Here is a 20,367-nt window from a genome sequence, read left to right as displayed (position 1 = left end):
GGTCAATATTTGGTCTTCAAAATCTTTAGGTTCAGGGTTGATTATTTATGGTGTGGGCCCAGATTAACCCTGTAAGACCTAGGATACTGAACTGCTCTAATCTGGTTGAATCTCATTCGCTGGTTTGGAGATCTGAGATCTACTGGAAATCTGAGGTCAGGGTTTACTGTATTGCTGGAATGTAGGTTTTTATCAACCTGTGAATAAGCCAAAAGTACTAATGCAAACCTTTCCTTCCAGCCTTTCTCCCTCAAAGAAGCATACTGCTTTAAGGTTTATTGATAATCTTTTAATCACACGACATTGTGGTCGTTTGCCAGTCAAATCTTCAAATTTTCACAGTGAGTTTTTAAATTGTAAATAATCATTTGTTTCTTCTACCGAAGATGGTACAGTTAAATTTAAAGGGCTAGTGCAGTTCCAGGCAACACTTTTAGCCTCCTTAGTTTAACAATTCAGTTTGACATGTAAACACTTAAGGGAAATAATAGCAGTCCAGGCCACCTTCTTTGGAAGAAAGCACACTCCCTCCTATAAATACTGGGGTCAGGATTTTCCAAACGTTTTTTTCCAACCTGCAACTAAAAATAGCCTAATTTATACTGTGGCTACAGGTTTCGCACACACTTTGGGAGCCTTTTAAATGAAATCGATTTATTTGGACTGCAGCAAGTATAAATTACTGATCAATGTTAACAATACATATTTGAATGGCAGGAAGTTGTAGACTTGATGGTTTTGGACTGCAGCCAATGTTTTTTACTGTGCTGGTTTTGGTCAATGAACTATACGTGTATCCTGTGTGTTCTTATTTTTGCATGATGTTCTGACAGTTTTTTTGTCTCTTCTGTCTCCCGTAGGTGCTACCAGAGACATCGGATCAGCGCTGACCCGCATGTGTATGAGGCATCGCAGCATTGAGGCTAAACTACGCCATTTTACTAAGTACGAGAAAACTCCTCCTGTCATCTGCTTACTGTGTGTCGTACTTTAGAGGTCTATACACAACACAAATGCATATGATTATATGCATTGCAAGGACATAGAGAGCACAAACAAGGGAAATTATGAATTTCGTACATCGTTCTCATTCGTCTTATGTAGAATTGTTAGTCTCTCGCTGATTGATATGTGCCGGTGCGCATATATCTGTTTGAATATCACAATACACTATAATCGCAGACTCACTCTCAAAGTCTGATGACACTGGCAAGACAAGAGAACACAAATACACACACTTTTCACACTTCATTAAAGGACATCTGCTGACAATTCCCTCTGACAGTCTAATGAATGGATGCCTCAGACTCTAAGCCACGCTGTAAACCAAAGCCTTCATTTCTCATGGTCTGAACCCCCACAGGGTTGATGATATTTCCTCGTGAATGTTCATATTGCTCTGTAATTTAATGAGAAACTGTGACTCAGCTGTGAACGGTTGAGAACATGATCCTCTCTCCATTGCTCTCAGTGCTTTGATGGAGAGCCTGATCACTCCGCTACAGGACCGCATTGAAGACTGGAAGAAGACAGCCAATCAACTGGACAAGGACCATGCCAAAGGTGACTAAGCCCCTTTTTTGTCCACACGCACACTAATGTCGGTCCTCACTGAGTAGAGAGCATACAAATGTTCAGTGACACTTTATTTTACAGTACATGTACTTACATTGTACTTAACCAAAAAAGCACTGGGTAGTACAATAACTACATGGTTTAATGTTAAGACAGCTTTGGGGTTAGTATCTAGTTATTAAAATAAGTAGTGTAAATCTTAATATGTTTGTTTTTTTGTTTTTTTTTAAAGAGTACAAACGGTCTCGTCATGAGATAAAGAAGAAATCTTCAGACACCATGAAATTGCAGAAGAAAGCCAGGAAAGGTAACAGATCTTTTTTAACAATACTACAAAGTAATGTTAAGCAAGGCAGCAGTATCGCAAACAACCGATACTAGAACACAAGCGTTTAATATCATTGAAAGTAATGGATCAATGTTACATAACACTGCCCTATTACAAAGCAGAAACGTGTTGGGAATGAGTCAAGGGCATTTTCCCAAGGTCAAAAGCAACTGTTTTATTTGACGTTCTGACCAACCTGCTGTTCTTATGCAATCAGCATATGTTGAATGCATTTTCAGTGGCTCTTATGGTTGGTGATGGACAGTTGAATCTCAGAAGTGTTGTTAAAGCCACATAGACTGTGACTGCACTGTGTTCGATAAAATTACTGACCCTTCTTCATACGAGGGAAACGGTCCTCTGCAATGTAAGCAACCCCCTCTGCTGGCTGAAATGCAGAAGTGCAACTCTCACCTCATTTGCTAAGCTGTTCGTGTTCATATCCCAGCAGCCAATAATTTCTGCTTTTGAAGATAGGATGACAATCCTGTGTGTTACTAGGAAGACTTCAGTGTTAAAGGAAACGCTTCCTATTTACGCTGTTTAGTCAGGCATCTCATTCCTTATAAGACCATTCAGTTTGATAAGATTACGTATATGATATTATTTTTGGCACATTAAATAATACATTTTTGGGCTGATTTCTGAATTTGGTTTTGGTTCGATTTGCTTTGTTGGTTTGGCTTTTCTTAAACATTTTGGCCGTGAAATGAGCTGAATTGCTTCCTAATACTAACCCTAACACAGTGCTCTCCCTCCTCTCTTTCTCTGTATCTCTTTCTATCTGTCCCTTACCCTCTCTTGGATTCCCCCCATGTTGTGTTCTCTCTCTCTTTGTCATTCTACTCTCTTTCTATAGAGCTACAAGGTAAGTATGTTTTTTTCCACACCAAGCTGTGGCTCACTTAGACACTCTGCATGGCCCTTTAACCCGGCCTCGACTTGAAAAAGACCCAAAACACGTCTGCAGACAGTTCCGTGGCCGTCGGATTTAACCCCCACCTAACATTCTGGCTTGACAGCTGATTTAAGATTACAGCCTTTCTCTTTTCCCCCATCGTAACACCTGAGGGTTTGCTTCGTGCATGATTTTGCTGATGCCGTCCCAGCATGCATGCTGCTTGTGTTCCTGAAAGCAGTTCTACTGCTGATAGCTGACTTTGCTTCCTCGGCAAAGGTCGTGACCATCACTAACAATCTAGTCTGCATGAGTTAACCTTTTAACTTCCTCTGGGAGGTTCCATTAAGAGTAGAAGATGTTTGACTGCAGAGTTCAGAAGCGTCCGTCTCCATCTGTTGTGTAGGTGCTAGTCGAGTAGTTCGTTTTGTTCTGTGTTCACATTACGTTCATATTGTTGGAGGCTGGAAGAGAGATGTTCTCATGTTCTGTGTGTTCTCTTGTGTTCTGCCTCATTTGATTGTCCTTTACATTCTTCTCATTCTTCCATTCGACCTGCTGTTTTGTCTGATTCTTTGGCCATTTTTTTTCTTCACCGTTTCATCCCTCTCTTTCCCCCTCTTTTTTTTCTGTTATGCCCTCCGTCGCCCCCTCTAGGCCGGGGGGACCTTCAGCCACAGCTGGACAGTGCAATGCAGGATGTGAATGACATGTACCTTCTGATGGAGGAGACGGAGAAACAGGCGGTGCGACGTGCTCTAGTGGAGGAGAGAGGACGCTTTTGTACCTTCATCAGCTTCCTGCAGCCTGTAGTGGTACTTCCCACATCATTAAAAAGATCTCTTTTTTTTTTTTTTTTTTTTTTTGTTGAATGCAGCACTGTTTAAAAAAAAATGATGTTGTGAAATATTATTACAATTTTAAATAACTTTGTGTTTAATATATTTTGTAATAATAATACAAATAATTGACAAATAATAGACAATAATTGTCATTTATTTAAAAAGCCATTACTCCAGTCACATATTCCTTATGATATCCTCATTTGGTCACAATTTATTTTAAGGCTCTATTCTCACTATTTAAAAACCATTAACTATGACCATAGTGTCAATAAAGTCCTAATTAGCTGCTTATAAATAGTTAGTAAGGCAAGTTTAGGTGTTGGGTAGGATTAGGGATGTACAATATGGTCGTGCAGAATATGTGCTTTATAAGTACTAATAAACAGCCAGTATGCTAATAATAGGCATGCTATATAAGCAACTGGTGAATAGTTAGAATTGCTCTTCATACAAAAGTAATAATAGTTTGTTCTGTAAAATAATTACTCTATAAGAAGCTCTTCGAATGTGTTATTGGCTGTCGTTTAATGGCATTGCGTTGATTTTGATCTATGAACTTGTGCTTCTGTCCTTGTGTGACGTTAGAATGGAGAGATTGCCATGTTGGGAGAGATCACTCATCTCCAGGCCATTATTGATGACCTCACTGTGTTAACCTCAGACCCCCACAAACTGCCCCCAGCCAGCGAGCAGGTGCACACGCTTATATACACCAGTCACAGCATGTACTGCACAGTGCTTTACAGAAACAAACTAAAAGAAGTCTCCCTTTTTTTCAGGTAATAAAAGACCTTAAGGGTTCTGATTACTCTTGGTCCTACCAGACTCCCCGCTCTTCTCCCAGCAGCTCTGGCTCCAGGAAAAGCAGCATGTGCAGGTGAGAGCGAGAGGGATAAAGAAATAGAGACATTATGCTGCCAGTAATGTTAATCTTTATTTCTGGCTATTAGTCTTTTTTTGCTGCACAGATTTGTTGTTTGTGGTGTGTGTATTGCGTTGCTCGGCTTTTCGTTGTTGTGATTGTTTCAAAAATTGCATTTTTTTTGCAAAAAGGCAAGTACGATAGACTACAAATTAAAATTGCCAAGTGGCAGCTTGTACTTGTAACCCCCGCTGGAAAATCAAGCTTATGCAGTGTCTTGGGACATGGTACAGTAGCTGGTATTTCATTGGTTTAAGCTGGTCTGAGCCATAAAGCTTGTAGACCATACTGAATCAGAAAACAAACCAGCTGTTCAGACCGTGTTAAAGGAATAAATTATGAATTCTGCACTCAGTTACTCATTTAAACCTGTTTTCTCTCCATTCAAAGTCCATTTCACAAAAAAAAATAAAATAAATAAATTCTCTAATAAAAGATTTAATCTAAACATTTATCAATGCACATAAATAGAGCACACCAAAAATCTTCTATGAAAACTTGTGCCAACTGTGTGCTTGTGCCATAATTTCTTTATGAACTTCTTGAAGTGTCAAGGTTTTAGTGGGCTGGACTTAATCTTATGGCTTCAGAATGACATGAGGTCGAGTAAATGATTATAGAATAGCCATTTCTTTTGGTAAACTATGCCTTTAGAGGTAATGCTAATGCCTGCAACCATGACTAGCTCGAAACTACTAGCTTAAGTTTTTTTCAGTGTTTTTTCAGGGAGGTTATATTTTATAAGTGTGTGTGTATTGAGGGGGCCGCTGATGCTGCTGCTGCTGCTACACAATCTCACTGTATGTTGACATCACATGTAACCCCAACAACACCTTAGAGACAGAGCACTGCGGTCATTAAACAAAAAAGTTATTTTGTATTCCTTCAAGAGCCTTGCTTTCAACGGGCAGTTTAATGCTTATTGATTTACGTTATTCACCCACTGATTCCTTTTGATGAAGTCAAGGATGAAGCGTAGCAATTAGCTACAATTAACACAATTACACTAAAGTAGCCCGTTTAATAAGAGTTTATTACTTTTGTAAATCACTAGCAATTAGTGTGTCTGATTATTGTGACTTCAGTGCTTTGCTCTCTTAAATGAATATTCCAGGTTAAAACCCATTTAAGAACCTCCACAACAGACTCTGTCTAATATCCCTGTGCCGATTTTTAACCTGGAATATGAAATAATGACTTCAAAACAAACTGAAAGCATTTCAAGATCACTTTTACATAACCAGTCCCTGCTGATTTTTTGATTAGACCATTAGTGTTTTGCTTTGGCTCCAGGGCCAATTAAGGCTTCCTTTTTAACAGTGTCATTTAGTACCTGTTTGTGTTTGTTTGTGCCGCCTCGCATGGAGTCATGGGGGTTGATTCAAGTGCGTTGGCTGCGCAAAGGCCCACACATCTGAACACAACCTTCGATCTCCATACTAGGCCCCCTGTGTCACACCTGTCAAACTTTGTCTTACATATGTTCTCCCTCTGCCCCCCCACCCCGACCTCCATCCTTACCCATCAACCCCATCGCTGCTTGAGACCTTTGTTTGTCCTTCTCTTTTTTTTTTCTCCCTCAAATGTTTGTCACGTAATTGTTTTCTGTCAATCACGTTCCTGTCATCTTGTAATCCTGTCATCCTGCTCATTCTGATCTCGTGGGTATGGTTCACACTTACCGCCCTCCGTACCTCACCCTTGCCCCCCGGTCCTCTGCCCTGTCGCACTTTCCCTTGCCCCCGCAGCAGTGTAAACAGCGCCCATAGTAGCGCTTCTCGATCCTCTGGTGGCTCTCAGACTCACTCACCCAGTTCGTCCTGTCGCTACCGCAGCCTGGCCCAGCCGCTAACCACCGCTGCACACCGCCTCAGCAGCGTCTCCTCCCACGACTCCGGCTTCATCTCCCAGGACGCCAACGTCTACTCCAAACCCCCATCGCCCATGCCCTCCGACATAACCAGCCAGGTATTCATTTCAAAGTACTTATTTCCTGCTGACATGATGGTCCTGTAGAAATGTTGGTAACGTGAAGGTAGAGACCTTATTTTTGACAGGAATGAAAACAAGGCTGTGAGGGATAGAAGTACTGTGTTCAGTGAATTGTGCTGTTGTTTAGCTCAACAGTGATTGTTCAGCTGACAAAACGTCTTTCTGAGAAAAACAAACATCCAAAAACAGATTTGAAACTTGTAAAAAAGTGATTTATACAGCGCCACTGTAAAGACTTGTACATAGTACTGCATCCACGTTACATTCAGCATGGTGTCTAACCTAAAGTTTATTTAACTGAGTGAATTGATTTGTCAGTCAAAATAACTCATGCAAAACAATAGCGCTATAATATTTTTTGTAGTAATATATGGTAAATATTTATGATATTTATTTACAGTAGTGTTGAAATATTTTTGGAAGAAGTCTCATGCTCAACAAACATCATTAATTGAATATATATATATATATATATATATATATATATATATATATATATATATATATATATATATAGATAGATAGATAGATAGATAGATAGATAGTATAATATATAGATAATAGCTAGAGTTAAAGTAGATTTAAAAACCCAAAATATATCAGTTAATGAAGTTATAATTGTGAGCCCACCAAATTATAGGCCTACATCTTTTCCTGCTGGCATTGCAATGACTACCCCATAGAAATTTTTGAAGAAACCACAGTATTACTGCACATCTGTGTCCCAGCTTCAAACATGCATATTCCCTGTGTGCAAATTAATAGTGACCTCTTGTGGACAAGTCTATGAACCACTGTATGCCAGTTTTTTTTTTTTTTTGTTAGTTTTTTTGTTTGCCAATGTTCAGAATAGGAGTGAAGCTGATTTTTAAAAATGGTGACAATCGGTACAGAGCTTGAAATGTACTTGCAAAGCATTGTATATGGAACATAGGCCTCACAGTATATACACAGAGGCAGCTCCTTCTATACACTGTCTTTGGAGTAAAGCAAGAGAAATGCACTCGTCTCGGAGCTCACATGCTACTCTCACCATGGAAAGAAAAGGGGATTGTGCCTGGCTGTGAATCTACCAAACGTATAGTGTGGAACACAATGAAGGATTAGCATATTGAGGGTCAAGCTAGCATAAATAATTCAGAAAAACGCCAGGCGATGTTCATGATTCATGCATATCGCATATAAAAATGATCAAATGACTGAATTTCATATCAAAATAAATAAAGAAATAAAAAATAACTAACCAAAAAACTAATTTAACTTTAATAAATATAAATATATATATAAATGTATATATAATATATATATATATAAATATATATATAAATGTATATATATAAATATATATATATATATATATATATATATATATATATATATATATATATATATATATATATATATATATATATATATATATATATATATAAAATCAACCAGCAGATGGCAACAAAACCATTAGTTTTTAATTTTTTTACTTGGAAGTAATTCTATGGGCAAGACTTTTAGCCACTATAGGTAAATAATGAGAAGAATAACAACGTGCAGTAAATGGTCAAATTGGTTTGCATTACAAAGATAATACATTACAATAATACGATAAGACACACATATTTCCAATATCAAGCAGCAAAACAAACTTTAATATAGCTAAAAATAGCTGGATGCGGTGTGAGACCGGAATAAGCTAAACAATTTGAATTGTAATTTATCAATCCGTCAATTACTCTCTTCCCTGATGGTCACTTACTTGGAAACACCAAGTTGAAGCACTTGAAGTGCTGTTTAGAAAAAAATGTGAGTTTTGTGTTAACGAAGTGTCCATTGATTTCAAACAGAGACCCTCTAAACATTTCCCTGCTGACATCCCATCTTTCATGATTTCTCTTTCAGAAGTCGTCAAGTTCAGCGTCCTCAGAAGCTTCAGAGACCTGCCAGTCAGTTAGTGAGTGTAGCTCTCCAACCACAGTAAGTACTAAGTCCTCTGTCCATAAGACACACGTGTGCTGAAACTGTCAGTGAGATTTTGTATTGTCTGTGGGACCCGTGAGGATTGTGCTGCGGCTGACTGGCAGGCTGGGGTCTGCTCTGTCTCCGTCTTTGTGCTGTCATGAGATCTGATCTTTCCTGCCACTCTCAGCATGTATCTGCGAAGCCACACACACAAAGGCTCCCATGCCCACGGGTAAAGGGAAGGGGGTCTCTTGCTGCACTGACGGTCTCGATCTTATCTCTCCATTCCGCAGTTTGGCTCGTCCTTCGCTACCTTCCGCCCTGCTCTCTCTCACACTGGCTCCATCAGGCCTTTCTCTGTCATACTTCCTGCGTCCCCACCCTATAACCGCTCCCCTGGATCCAACACACCCTCTCCCACATCCAAGGTTCCTTGCTGGAAGGTTTGTCTCCATCGGCAATTGTCATTGCAGTTTTGTTCATCTCCTCTTCTTTTTGCGTTGAATACGTGGCTCCTGAATAACACCTACTGAGAGTGTTTTTGTTTTGATTTCATTCTGCTTAACTTCATTCATTACCTCATTTTGCTTTTTAACACGCGCCTTTTCTGTTGGCTGTTTGATCCTGGTTTCAAATCTCTGGCTGTGAGATTTGCTAAACCGAGCAGACCACGGAAGGTACCTATCTACTCAGACAGTAAAGCAAACACTGAGATTGGGCTTTTTCTAAAACACATAAGACCGTATCTATTGAAAGGACACTCAAACTGCTGGATCGTGGGCCAGGCTTCTCTCTCGCCCCTGAGACCGTTGCATCTGTTGCTATTCACTGACCTGAATTAACCGTGTCTGCTTCCTCAGGACTGGTCCAAGGTAGGTTCCAGTGAGCAGCCGCTGGCCAGCACACTTCAGAGAAGGAAGGAGCCTCTGGATAGGCTGAGGGAGGCAGAAACGTCTCCTCAGTCACAGGGGTATTCTGGGATGCATTCAGAAGACCCCCAGAGGCCAAGGATGAACCCGGCCACTATAGCTGCCAAGGTAACTTTCTCAATATATGAAACATTCATCATTTTGTGTGGCAAAATTGTGTGTTTGCTTAAGGCTGGTTTCTTCAAATGTGGGCTGCAGTGGCCTTGAATACTTAATAATGCAATGGTTGTCCACCTGGAGCATCTGAACTCATTTCAGTGAACGGCCAGTTGGCTTAAAAATAACGAAAAATAAACTTTAAAATACGCTAAAAGATCTAAAACTTTACTTGTTTTCCTCACCAACTTGAATTTTAAGGTAAGAAGAGTTATCGTGTTCCTGTAAAAGCAGATTTCTGTACTTGGACAAGCTTTGAAAACTAATAAATTCTTAAAAAGTTATTTTAAAAGGAATTTTTTGTATGTTGTGTCAAGCTTTAAAATCTATATTTTAGGTAAAAATTGTTATTTCTACATAATAACTCACAAACACAAACAACTAGAAAAGTCAACTAGAGCTATAACAGTAATATAAATGTAATGGAAATACATTAGGTGTAAGCCCTGAATAACACTTTTGGAATTGTTTGTTTAATTATTTTAATACATGCCACTATTCTTTTCTTAAAAATACAAAAAACATTTGAAAATGAGCAGCTACTGTATGTCAATACAACTGAATACTGAATACCATAAATACTGTATCTTCGTGGACCTGAAACATTATCTTTGACAATGTGGGGCTTGAAGACAAAACAGATTTAAGAAAAGTCAGACACAGACTCAGCATCATTAAATAATGGTGCAAATACCAGTAATTCGACAAGCGCAAACGTTAGTAAAATGCGTTGCGTGATTCATTCGAATACCCTCCACCATATTTTTTGCATCTGAAAGGGAAACTCCTACAAATGCATATTCAATAAGGTCAGACAACAAAATAACTGTCCTTTTCGGCACTAATTCATTGCTCATCTTTAGTAAAACCTGCCAGTACAATTTTAACAACAATAGACTGTTTGCCCAGGCGCAAGCTGTCAGTATGTACCATAAATGAATGCATTTTAATAATATTTTTGCATAATTGCATTTTTATTTATCCAATTTTCATAGTTCTGGTTTACGTTTGCACACAGATTAAGCTACAGGTGTCAAGTCTGTGTTTGATGTAACTGTATGTGTGTACTGTTTCATGGTGCAGCACGGTGAGGAGGTGTCCCCAGCTGCTAGTGATCTAGCTATGGTCCTGACACGAGGCCTCAGCATGGAGCAGCAGAAGAGCAGCCGAGACTCTCTGCAGTACTCTAGTGGATACAGCACTCAGACAACCACCCCATCCTGCTCTGAAGATACCATCCCCTCACAGGGTAATACACAGTCAAAAATAAGCATGACAACTATAATGCTAACTGTATTACACACCAAGTTTTTTTTATTACAAGCATGGACTGCAGTTGTCGTCTGTCACTCTAAACGCTCAAGCTCTTCAAAATCAGTTAATTGGCTGTCGATTTACTTCACTATCATTACGCTGCATCATTGTCGTTTTTATTCTCTTATTGTCGGAAACCTTAAAGGGTTAGTTCACCCAAAAATAAAAAAAATCTGTCATCAATTACTCACCCTCATGTTGTTCCAAACCTGCAAGACCTTCATCCATCTTCAACACAAAGATGTTTTTGATGAAATCCTAGATCTTATTGACCCTGCAGCAGCGCAACTACCACATTCAAGGCCTAGAGGGGTAGTCGGGACATTGTTAAAATAATAAGTGGTTCAACTGTAATGTTATAAAGGTACTGTTTTATTGATGTCCTGGGCCTTGAATGTGATAGTTGCGTTGCTGTCTGTAGAGAATCAGAAAAACTTCTGGATGACATGGGGGTGAGTAATTAATGCGGGAATGAATTTTCACAGATTTGTGTTCATTATTCTTTGCGTTTAACCCTAGTTATAAGACAAGTTACAAGTGGGTTTGTTTTTTTGTTGTTGTCAGGCTCCGATTACGATGGTTACTCAGTGAACGGAGATACTGAGGCTGACGGCCAGGCTGAATTTGATAAATCCTCCACTATTCCCCGTCACAGTAATATCGCCCAGAACTACCGGCGCATGATACAGACTAAGCGTCCCGCCAGCACAGCGGGCCTGCCCAGCGGAGTGGGTGCTCTGGGCGGACCACCCGGCGGAGGGGGCGGTATTCCCGGCACGGCCACCATTCGCCGTACACCGTCTACGAAGCCAGGGGTGAGGCGCACCCTCTCCAACGCTGGCCCTATTCCTATACGCCCACCCATCGTGCCAGTCAAGACCCCCACTGTGCCTGACTCACCCGGCGGGTACACTGGCCCACCCGCCCGTGTGGGCAGCGAAGAATGTGTCTTTTATGTGCCGGATGACGCCTCCCCTGGAGCGCTGGAGTACGTGAAGGCCTCTCCGAAGCGACTGAGCCTGCCTAACACAGCCTGGGGCTCGGGGGGCGTAGGCGGCTTAGAGATGAGCGTCTACGGCCAACCGGGCGAAGAAGATCACCTGCTGGCTGCCAATCGCCACAGTCTGGTGGAGAAGATCGGGGAGCTGGTGGCCAGTGCTCACGCCTTAGGTGAGGGCCAGTTCCCTTTCCCCTCGCTTCCAAACCAGCCCCCGCCGGGCCCCGAGACCCAACCCGATCCCGAAGCGCCCCAGGAGGGTGAGGACATGCTGAGGTCTATTCGTCGAGGGGTGCGACTGCGTAAAACCGTCTCCAACGATCGCTCAGCACCCCGGATTTTGTGATGCCTCCTGGAGAGATGGGAGAATATGAGCGAAGTAACCCAGAAAAAAAAAAAAAAAACTTCACAATGACTCTTTAGAAAATCAGCTATGAAAAAGAGGATTAAAAAATTAAATGTTTAAAGTCATTATAGAAAATAATGAATAACAGTAATGAAAAAAGTAAATGATATGTAACAGCAGGCTCAGGCCACTATAACTCTTAGCGCGTCCGAACGCATGTTTGTCTTATTAACACGCCCATCACCGCGGGATAGTTGAACTTTAGTGAGACAATTAACTACTGACAGAACAAGGGACCAGGATGTCCGCATGGTCCCCGTAGAATAACGGCCCTCCTCAAATTATGGACCCCAGGAATCAGTGCTGGAGAAGCTCACGGGGTACGCAGGGGCTCGTCGAAATCCTTGCCCTCCACAACGCTCTCTCTAACCCCGCCCTCACCTCCAGTAAAATTGACATCCTGAAAGTCTTGTGGTATCGCTGTTGTGTGTTGGTCTGCAGTCTGGAGGTGAGCAGGGCTTTGCTGCAGGTCAGCTCGTGGTTGCGTAGAGGGACAGGATCTATCTTTCGTTTGTACACTTCCGTTGTCTTGTTTGTCTTATTAACAAGCAGTTAATCGCCTCCTAGCTCCTAAGAGTAGGAAACGTTCATGTCAGGTATGTGGATTTCTGTAGATTTAGGGTGAAAAAACGCCATGATAATGTGGAGCAATAATGCTTTTTCATTTTTTGTTTCCTTTGATGGGGGAAGGCGACGAAGATCAGCTTTTAATAAAGTTTTTGATGTTCAGGTGTCTTTGGGGAAGCAAGACGCTTTCGAAGACTTCTTGTTGAGTCTAATTATGGCTTATTTAAAAAGAAAATGAAAAATAGAAAGGATGCAGAGCACTTTTAAGGCGTAGTTTTGACCACTAGTTGTCACTGTGGCCACACTGTGTGTGGTGAATGCTGTGATACGCCGCGGTCACGTGCCCTGGTACATAGGGAGACAAATGCGCGTAGTGATGTTGCGATATAGGAAAAAAGTGAGAGATGGGATGTGAAGCAGAGATGGATGTAAGAAGAATGATTTGGCAACACTTTGCAGTAAGATCAATCTGTTAACAGTGTTAATTAATGTATTAGGTATCACAAACTAGAATTGATTCATCTAGATCAATGTTCATTTCTCCTTATTCTTGTGCAATTTTTATATTTCAAGTGTAATAAATTAGCATCGGCTAATGTATTATGAACAATAGTACACTGCCATTCAAAGGGTTAGCGTCAATAAAATATTAATACATTTATTCAGCAAGTATTCTTTGATCAAAAGTAACAGTAAAGACATTTATAATGTAACAAAATATTTCTGTTTCAAAGACTTTCATTTTCATTTGAACTTTCTATTCATCAAATAATCAAAAAATCCTGCAAAAAAAAAAAAAAAAAAAAAAAAAGATTAGGGTTTCCATAAAAGCGCAAAAAATATAATTTCAGTCCTGATTTAAAAAAAAAAACAGCTTTGCCATGACAGCAATTGTTAGTAAAATAAAAGTAGAAAAGTGTTTTTGCTGCATTTTTGATTTGACTTCTTTCAAAGACATTACAAATCTAACGGCCCCCGACTTTTGAACGGTATGTATTTATAAATGAAAATTAACTAGATATTTTTTGATAAGTTGTGCCTTGTCCAAGCACACCTTGCAATACCTACTGCAATTAACTGTTAACCAGATTAATCTTACTGTAAAGTGTGACCAATGATCTTGAAAGGGAATCGGTTGATGCGTTATATTTAATTTCCAATTTAAGATTCTAAATAAGTTGAAAAAAAATATTTTCTTTTACTTGTCAAGCCTCAAACCACAGTCCCTTTGATATCTTTAGGAGGGGTGGAGAGAACGAGCTAAGATGAAGGCACACACCTGGCTGCCATTTTTTGGGTCATAAGAATGAACTTTGGATCTGCAGAGGGAAGAAGGGATGAATAAAGGAGGTGGAGAGAATGAACTCTGGGAAGAAAACTCATCCAGTTGTTTATGATAAAAGCATTCCACTGCCTGTTTTAGATGATCTAGGAGTAAACACCTATGACATGAAAGGTTGCTGGTTACCCCGGTTCACTCTACGTGAAGAAAAACGATGCTCTTGTGATGATACTGGATGTGGAAGTGATACGTAGGAGGTCGAAACATAGTTTTTAGTCATGTAGTGTCTGTTTGTGAGTGACTTTCTGTTCTCCCAAGACTCCCTATATCCCCTGCGGTCATAAATAGTGCTGTTGCGCCAGACACTTGCTCCTTACTCTTTTGGGTTGTTTTTTGAATTATTTATTTTGCATAGAGCACTCTGTTTTAGGAATGCCTGTAGCGTGTTCAAAAGGAAGAAGTATGTCTGCTTTGTGACAGTATGTACGACTGTGCCGATCTCTCGCTGAAAATAGTGCCATTCCTGGAACGCCAGGCCATACTGAGAACAGGCTGGAACGAAAGAGCAAGACTACGGCCATTCAGAGCAATCCATTGCCAGCCGATCAGCATGTCCGAACTTTGTATATATTCATATATATATACATACTGTATTAAGAATGCTACAAGTACTGTAGCTTTGCTAAAAACAAATGTCCCACACAAATGTTGTCAAGGGGTGAGTGAGGAATGAGTCGATAAGTGGACTGAGGAGCAATATAGTAAAGTTCGCTGAACGAGGGGGAGGGGGTCATATCTAACGGTTGCATATCCACACATTTCGGCATGAAGCTTCACGGACCAGCTATATGCAGTAATATGGCAAGGATAAAGTTCTCTGAAGTTCCATTCATGGCATTGCATATGCGGATACGTAAAGGCAGGAGGATACGACGGGAAGGAAGATGAAGAGTCGATGAGAAGTGAAGGAGAAAGAAGAATGAAATGAGCAAGAGTGAGAAAGACAAGGCCAGTGCAGAACAATCGGTGAAAGAAACGGGTAGGAAGCGAAGCGGAGAAGAAGCAAAAGGGAAAAAGACACAAAAGCCTGATTGCAGGTAGTTGGCTTACTGTTGTCTCTTTATTGTAACGTCAGTCTCTGCGGGTTTCTGCTCCCGAGGTCATGAAGCAAGATGACAGTTAAAAGCTCCTCTGGAGGAATCTGTGGGGATAGAAAAACTACCGCCGTCTCACACGAGCTCAGCCTTCAGCGTCTCAATACCCACATACTCACACACGGCAGATACACTCTTTTGGTTCTCAGGTGATTATACGCACATTTTTGTTTTGCGGTGTTTAACATCACTCACGTCATGCTCATTTGTCTCCCGCTGAACGTCATGATATGCTCGCTATAAGGCGGCCATCACAATTCAGCTGTGAAAATGCGATTTCATTGGCTTGTTAGCTTACACTTGAAGTTTGCGAAGCTCGTCTGTCCGACAAACTCTCATGGCAATTTGTAACTATTTAACATGTTGGTGAATTCACGCAGTGCACGCTCTAGGCTACATTTGCACGTTTTAGTAGGCTGTTGTCTCTTCGGGGGTTAAGGGTGGACCTTCATGTTACTTTTTTTGTCTAAAAATCGCACTGTACAAACTCATACAAAATCACCACATTGTAAAATAGTTACTCTTTCACATGAGACCGGGTTGGTTTGTCTCCGGAGAACCCCTAGTTATATTACGAATTATCAGGGAAGAAGCGGATTAGATATATATGTGCTTTGATGATGTGTAAATGTGATTTTTGAGGGCAATATTTTGATAATTAATATACTATCTTAAACTATTTTTGACCACACCCCCACCCCGCACACCCCTAAAAAACGAATAATTGAAAACCTTTAAAACCCTTATAGATGATCTCAGTCGTTTGAGAGGATTTGCCTAAACATTAGTAAGAAGCACATTGTACATTTTTGGGTTAATAATAAAAACAAAGTGTCTTCAGTTTCGCCTTTACATTTGTTAGTGAGCCAAACGAATGCCAAAAAAACTAACAAACAAGTGAATTGGCTATCCTTTAGAAGTAATAACTGACCAAATCCTATAGTGTTAGCGCACAATCGACGAGTATAATGTTAGCCTTATGCAACTTTATGCCTTTTTGATATTCACTCACTCTAGTTTTTCTCCCGCCATCCCATCTCCCTCGTCATCGTGTTTCACATCTCTAAAATGGCTACAGACAATAAATGGTCGTGTGGTGCGTGCGATACAGAGACGAAAAGCTCGTTTGGGCAGGAACACGCGCGGCCTCCCTCTTCCTTATCCGCTCACGCGCCGTTCCTCGAAGATGCCCCCGAAAGACACCCGGCTCCCACGCTCGTTTCACGTCGTCTCCACGGTGCGCTCGTGTAGGGAGGGCTTGGCAACCGGGTGTCATGGAAACTGAGTCTGAGTTGCGAGCCTTTTCTTATCTTAGCTGCTCGCGCACAAGGGGCGTCGCGCGCGTGCAGCACAACAGAGCCCAAACTGCAGCTTCTGCAGCTCAAACCGGTGTTTTTGATTATGTTTCTTAATTTCATTGTCGTGTAAAAGATATGACGTGTGCATTTTTTTTGTCCCACCCCATCCCTCCCTCCCTCTTTCCTCCTCTGACTGAAGTTGAGTAACGCTACAGGTGCTGTTGTCTCTGTCTCTCTTCTTTCTGCTTTTCTCTCTTTACTCTTCCGCTTTAATTTATTGTGCTGTTTTCCTAAGGCTAATTTGCCACTGTTGCTTATAACATCGTTTCCTTTTTGGTAATATTTATCCTTCTAATTTTTGTTAAGTTTAGTCACAGCAAATGTAACAAAACACACTGTGATGATTCCAGTATTAATAAAAGTTGTACTTAAACTGTGTGCGAGGTGAAGAATGTTCATTACAACCGATGCATTATTCATTATAATTGAGTAGAAAATGTAGCAGAAATGGGAAATCGCGAGATCTAGACTTCATAATTCATAATTATAAAAGAAAAGTATGACTCTTGTAAGGGTTTTACCTAGTTTAGACATTTTTGGTCAGTTTGCACGATTATGATTCACCGAAGCACGACTTATTTTTTCTTGGAGGCTATAGGCTACGTGGCGGGAATTAACTATTTAAAGCATGCGTTTTATCAAAAAAAAAAAAAAAAAGTATTAGCTGCTTGAGTTATTATGCATAGAATTTAAACACCGGCCTATATGTAACTTACTTTGTGCACAGAAAATGCAAAACAGAAAAGTAGCATTCAAAGTTCAGTTGAAAGTGACTGAAGGAACACAGGAAAGATCAACTCCTGCAATTCCATTTAGAGTGCGCACATTTTATTTTTGACGCCAGGGGGCGCCAGTGTGTTTTTGAATAATCTGTGAACGCAGTTCGACAGCCAGAAGGAGAAAGTTTGTTGTAATTCTTCAAGCTGTTTAGAATCTGAAGTTGAAACACAAATAAATCTCGTCTTTCACGCTGAAAATAAATAACTAGCAAAACCCTGTAATTAAAATCGCAAGTCAGTCTCTAAGCACCAATTTTGCGCTCATCAGCTTTACAACGACTTTCAACAGCGGAGAGAAAGACCGGGATTAGCAATTCAGCCTCCGGTGTTATTTGCTGAGAAAGCCCCTGAAGGTGTATTAGACGGTCCCGGATGCACACTGGACGACTCAGATCTCGAGTGTGTATCTTCAGTGATAGTCGAGTCGCTTCATCTATATAAAACACTTACGCAACTTAATTAGAACGTCTTCTGAGCTCGTCATCTCTCTGGTGTGTTCTTAAACCACACGAATGCAACTTTAATTAAAAATAAGTAGGCCACGATTAATTTAGGAAATCTTAACAATGATATTCAATGGGACAATAAAGGGATTAGAGAGTGTAGAACGAGAAAAGAGCGTTTATACTATGCGCTCATTCAGTTTACCATCCCACTAATGGCATATTCACGGAAGCATACCCACGCAGGATGCTATTTGGCTGTCTGCTGAACCCTGTAGGTGAGTTACACGATCTTGGTTTCCCATTTGAGTGCCCTGTGTTGGAGGAACAACTATGAACAACGCTCAGATCATAATGTGAAGAATGCCTCCGTCCCTTCTCCAAAACAGCTTGTCAATTGTAGGGTCCCAGCTAACAAAGACATTGCGCTCCAAGTAAAAAGTTCTTTCTAAATCGTTCACGTCCAATGCAAATCGTTATTTATGAATATTCTAATTTTGCAAATAGAAAAAGAATGTTATTGTCACCAAGCCAGCAGAGGAGCCCTGACCTCTGGGTGATCTGCATCCACTCCCTCTGCGTTAACTTCCTGTTCCTGGACTATAAAGACTGCAGCAAGCCACTCACCTGCAGGTTGCATTGTTTCGCCTGTCTCATAGTTAGATCGTTAAGTGGTTTATAGTTTCTGGTTTTGACCCTGTCTGTTCTCTGATTCTCTGATCGTTTGCCGCCTGACCTGACCTTCTGCCTGTCTCTGGATTTCGTTATTGCCTCGCCTCCTATATATCTGTTAGCCCTGTTTGACGCCTGCCTGTTATGACCATGCCTTTGTTTAATAAAAGCCTGCACATGGATCCGCACGCCTCAGACCGCTCGCTCGTGACAGAATGCAACCTCACACCAGGATCCAGCGGCTTTTCACCCGAACCATGGCCAGGTATGCACCTTGCAATGTCTTTGCTAACCCTCAAGCAGGGCACCCGATCACTTGAGGATTATACTCAGGAATTTCTGGACCTGGCTTACTTCTCTGATTTACGGACTGTTTGCTAATTGAATTTTTTTCACGAGGAATAAATCAGCCACTCAAACACAACTTGTTCAAGAGGGTCCACGTGAATCACTTGCACACTTTATTGAGTTTGGTTTAGTGACTGTGGGGTCAGCTCTCACGTTGGGTATTATGGAGGAAGAAGACACTGCATTTATTCCCAAGATGGCCGCCTTCCCGAGCCGCTGCCCAAGATGGCCGCCTTCCCGAGCCGCTGCCCAAGATGGCCGCCTTCCCGAGCCGCTGCCCAAGATGGCCGCCTTCCCAGAGCCGCTTCCCAAGATGGTCGCCGCCTGCCCAGAGCCGCTTCCCAAGATGGTGGTCGCCGCCTGCCCAGAGCCGCTTCCCAAGATGGTCGCCGCCTGCCCAGAGCCGCTTCCCAAGATGGTCGCCGCCTGCCCAGAGCCGCTTCCCAAGATGGTCGCCGCCTGCCCAGAGCCGCTTCCCAAGATGGTCGCCGCCTGCCCAGAGCCGCTTCCCAAGATGGTCGCCGCCTGCCCAGAGCCGCTTCCCAAGATGGTCGCCGCCTGCCCAGAGCCGCTTCCCAAGATGGTGCGCCTGCCCAGAGCCGCTTCCCAAGATGGTCGCCGCCCTGCCCAGAGCCGCTTCCCAAGATGGTCGCCGCCTGCCCAGAGCCGCTTCCCAAGATGGTCGCCGCCTGCCCAGAGCCGCTTCCCAAGATGGCTGCCGCCTGCCCAGAGCCGCTTCCCAAGATGGCTGCCGCCTGCCCAGAGCCGCTTCCCAAGATGGATGCCGCCTGCCCAGAGCCGCTTCCCAAGATGGATGCCGCCTGCCCAGAGCCGCTTCCCAAGATGGATGCCGCCTGCCCAGCGCCGCTTCCCAAGATGGATGCCGCCTGCCCAGCAGCCGCTTCCCCAGATGGATGCCGCCTGCCCGCGCCTCTGCAAAGATGCCGCGCTCGATGCCAAAGCCTCCAGTGCCCGCCTCGTGCAAAGCCTCCAGTGCCCGCCTGCGTGCAAAGCCTCCAGTGCCAAAAGCCTCCAGTGCCCGCGCCTCGTGCAAAGCCTCCTGCGTGCCTCCAGTGCCGCGCCTCAAAGCCTCCAGTGCCAGTGCCCGCGCCTCGCAAAGCCTCCAGTGCCCGCGCCTGTGTGCAAAGCCTCCAGTGCCCGCGCCTGCGTGCAAAGCCTCCAGTGCCCGCGCCTGTGCAAAGCCTCCAGTGCCCGCGCCTCGTGCAAAGCCTCCAGTGCCCGCGCCTCGTGCAAAGCCTCCAGTGCCCGCGCCTGCGTGCAAAGCCTCCAGTGCCCGCGCCTGCGTGCAAAGCCTCCAGTGCCCGCCTCCCACCCTCCAGTGCCCGCGCCTCGTGCACCTCAAGTTATCCCACCCTCCCACCCCCTTGCTACCAACAATGGATCCCAGCAGCCCCTGCACTCATCCTCCACCCTCCACCTGGAGCTCGC

General features: G+C 42.6%; 1 protein-coding gene across 4 annotated transcripts in view; it reads left to right on the top strand.

Moving 5' to 3' along the window:
* mtss1lb (MTSS I-BAR domain containing 2b) overlaps positions 1 to 13,646 on the top strand; it is a 50,225-nt gene extending 36,579 nt beyond the window's left edge. Inside the window, exons 4-15 of one of the 4 annotated variants that reach the window (XM_043244432.1) lie at positions 861 to 945; positions 1,472 to 1,563; positions 1,808 to 1,882; positions 2,763 to 2,771; positions 3,459 to 3,616; positions 4,232 to 4,339; positions 4,426 to 4,523; positions 6,317 to 6,536; positions 8,454 to 8,528; positions 9,374 to 9,550; positions 10,682 to 10,847; positions 11,477 to 13,646. In XM_043244432.1, the coding sequence (XP_043100367.1) occupies positions 861 to 945; positions 1,472 to 1,563; positions 1,808 to 1,882; positions 2,763 to 2,771; positions 3,459 to 3,616; positions 4,232 to 4,339; positions 4,426 to 4,523; positions 6,317 to 6,536; positions 8,454 to 8,528; positions 9,374 to 9,550; positions 10,682 to 10,847; positions 11,477 to 12,255 (2,042 nt within the window). In that variant the 3' untranslated portion in view covers positions 12,256 to 13,646. The remainder of the gene's footprint in view (positions 1 to 860; positions 946 to 1,471; positions 1,564 to 1,807; positions 1,883 to 2,762; positions 2,772 to 3,458; positions 3,617 to 4,231; positions 4,340 to 4,425; positions 4,524 to 6,316; positions 6,537 to 8,453; positions 8,529 to 9,373; positions 9,551 to 10,681; positions 10,848 to 11,476) is intronic. The other 3 variants (XM_043244434.1, XM_043244433.1, XM_043244435.1) reach the window with 3 other exon arrangements.
* Positions 13,647 to 20,367: the final 6,721 nt, after the last annotated feature.

This window comes from Puntigrus tetrazona, chromosome 7 (assembly GCF_018831695.1).
Source record: "Puntigrus tetrazona isolate hp1 chromosome 7, ASM1883169v1, whole genome shotgun sequence".
Classification (NCBI taxonomy): Eukaryota; Metazoa; Chordata; class Actinopteri; order Cypriniformes; family Cyprinidae; genus Puntigrus; species Puntigrus tetrazona.
Note: the sequence above shows the minus strand (reverse complement) of the source record. Positions and strands in the feature narration are given on the sequence as shown.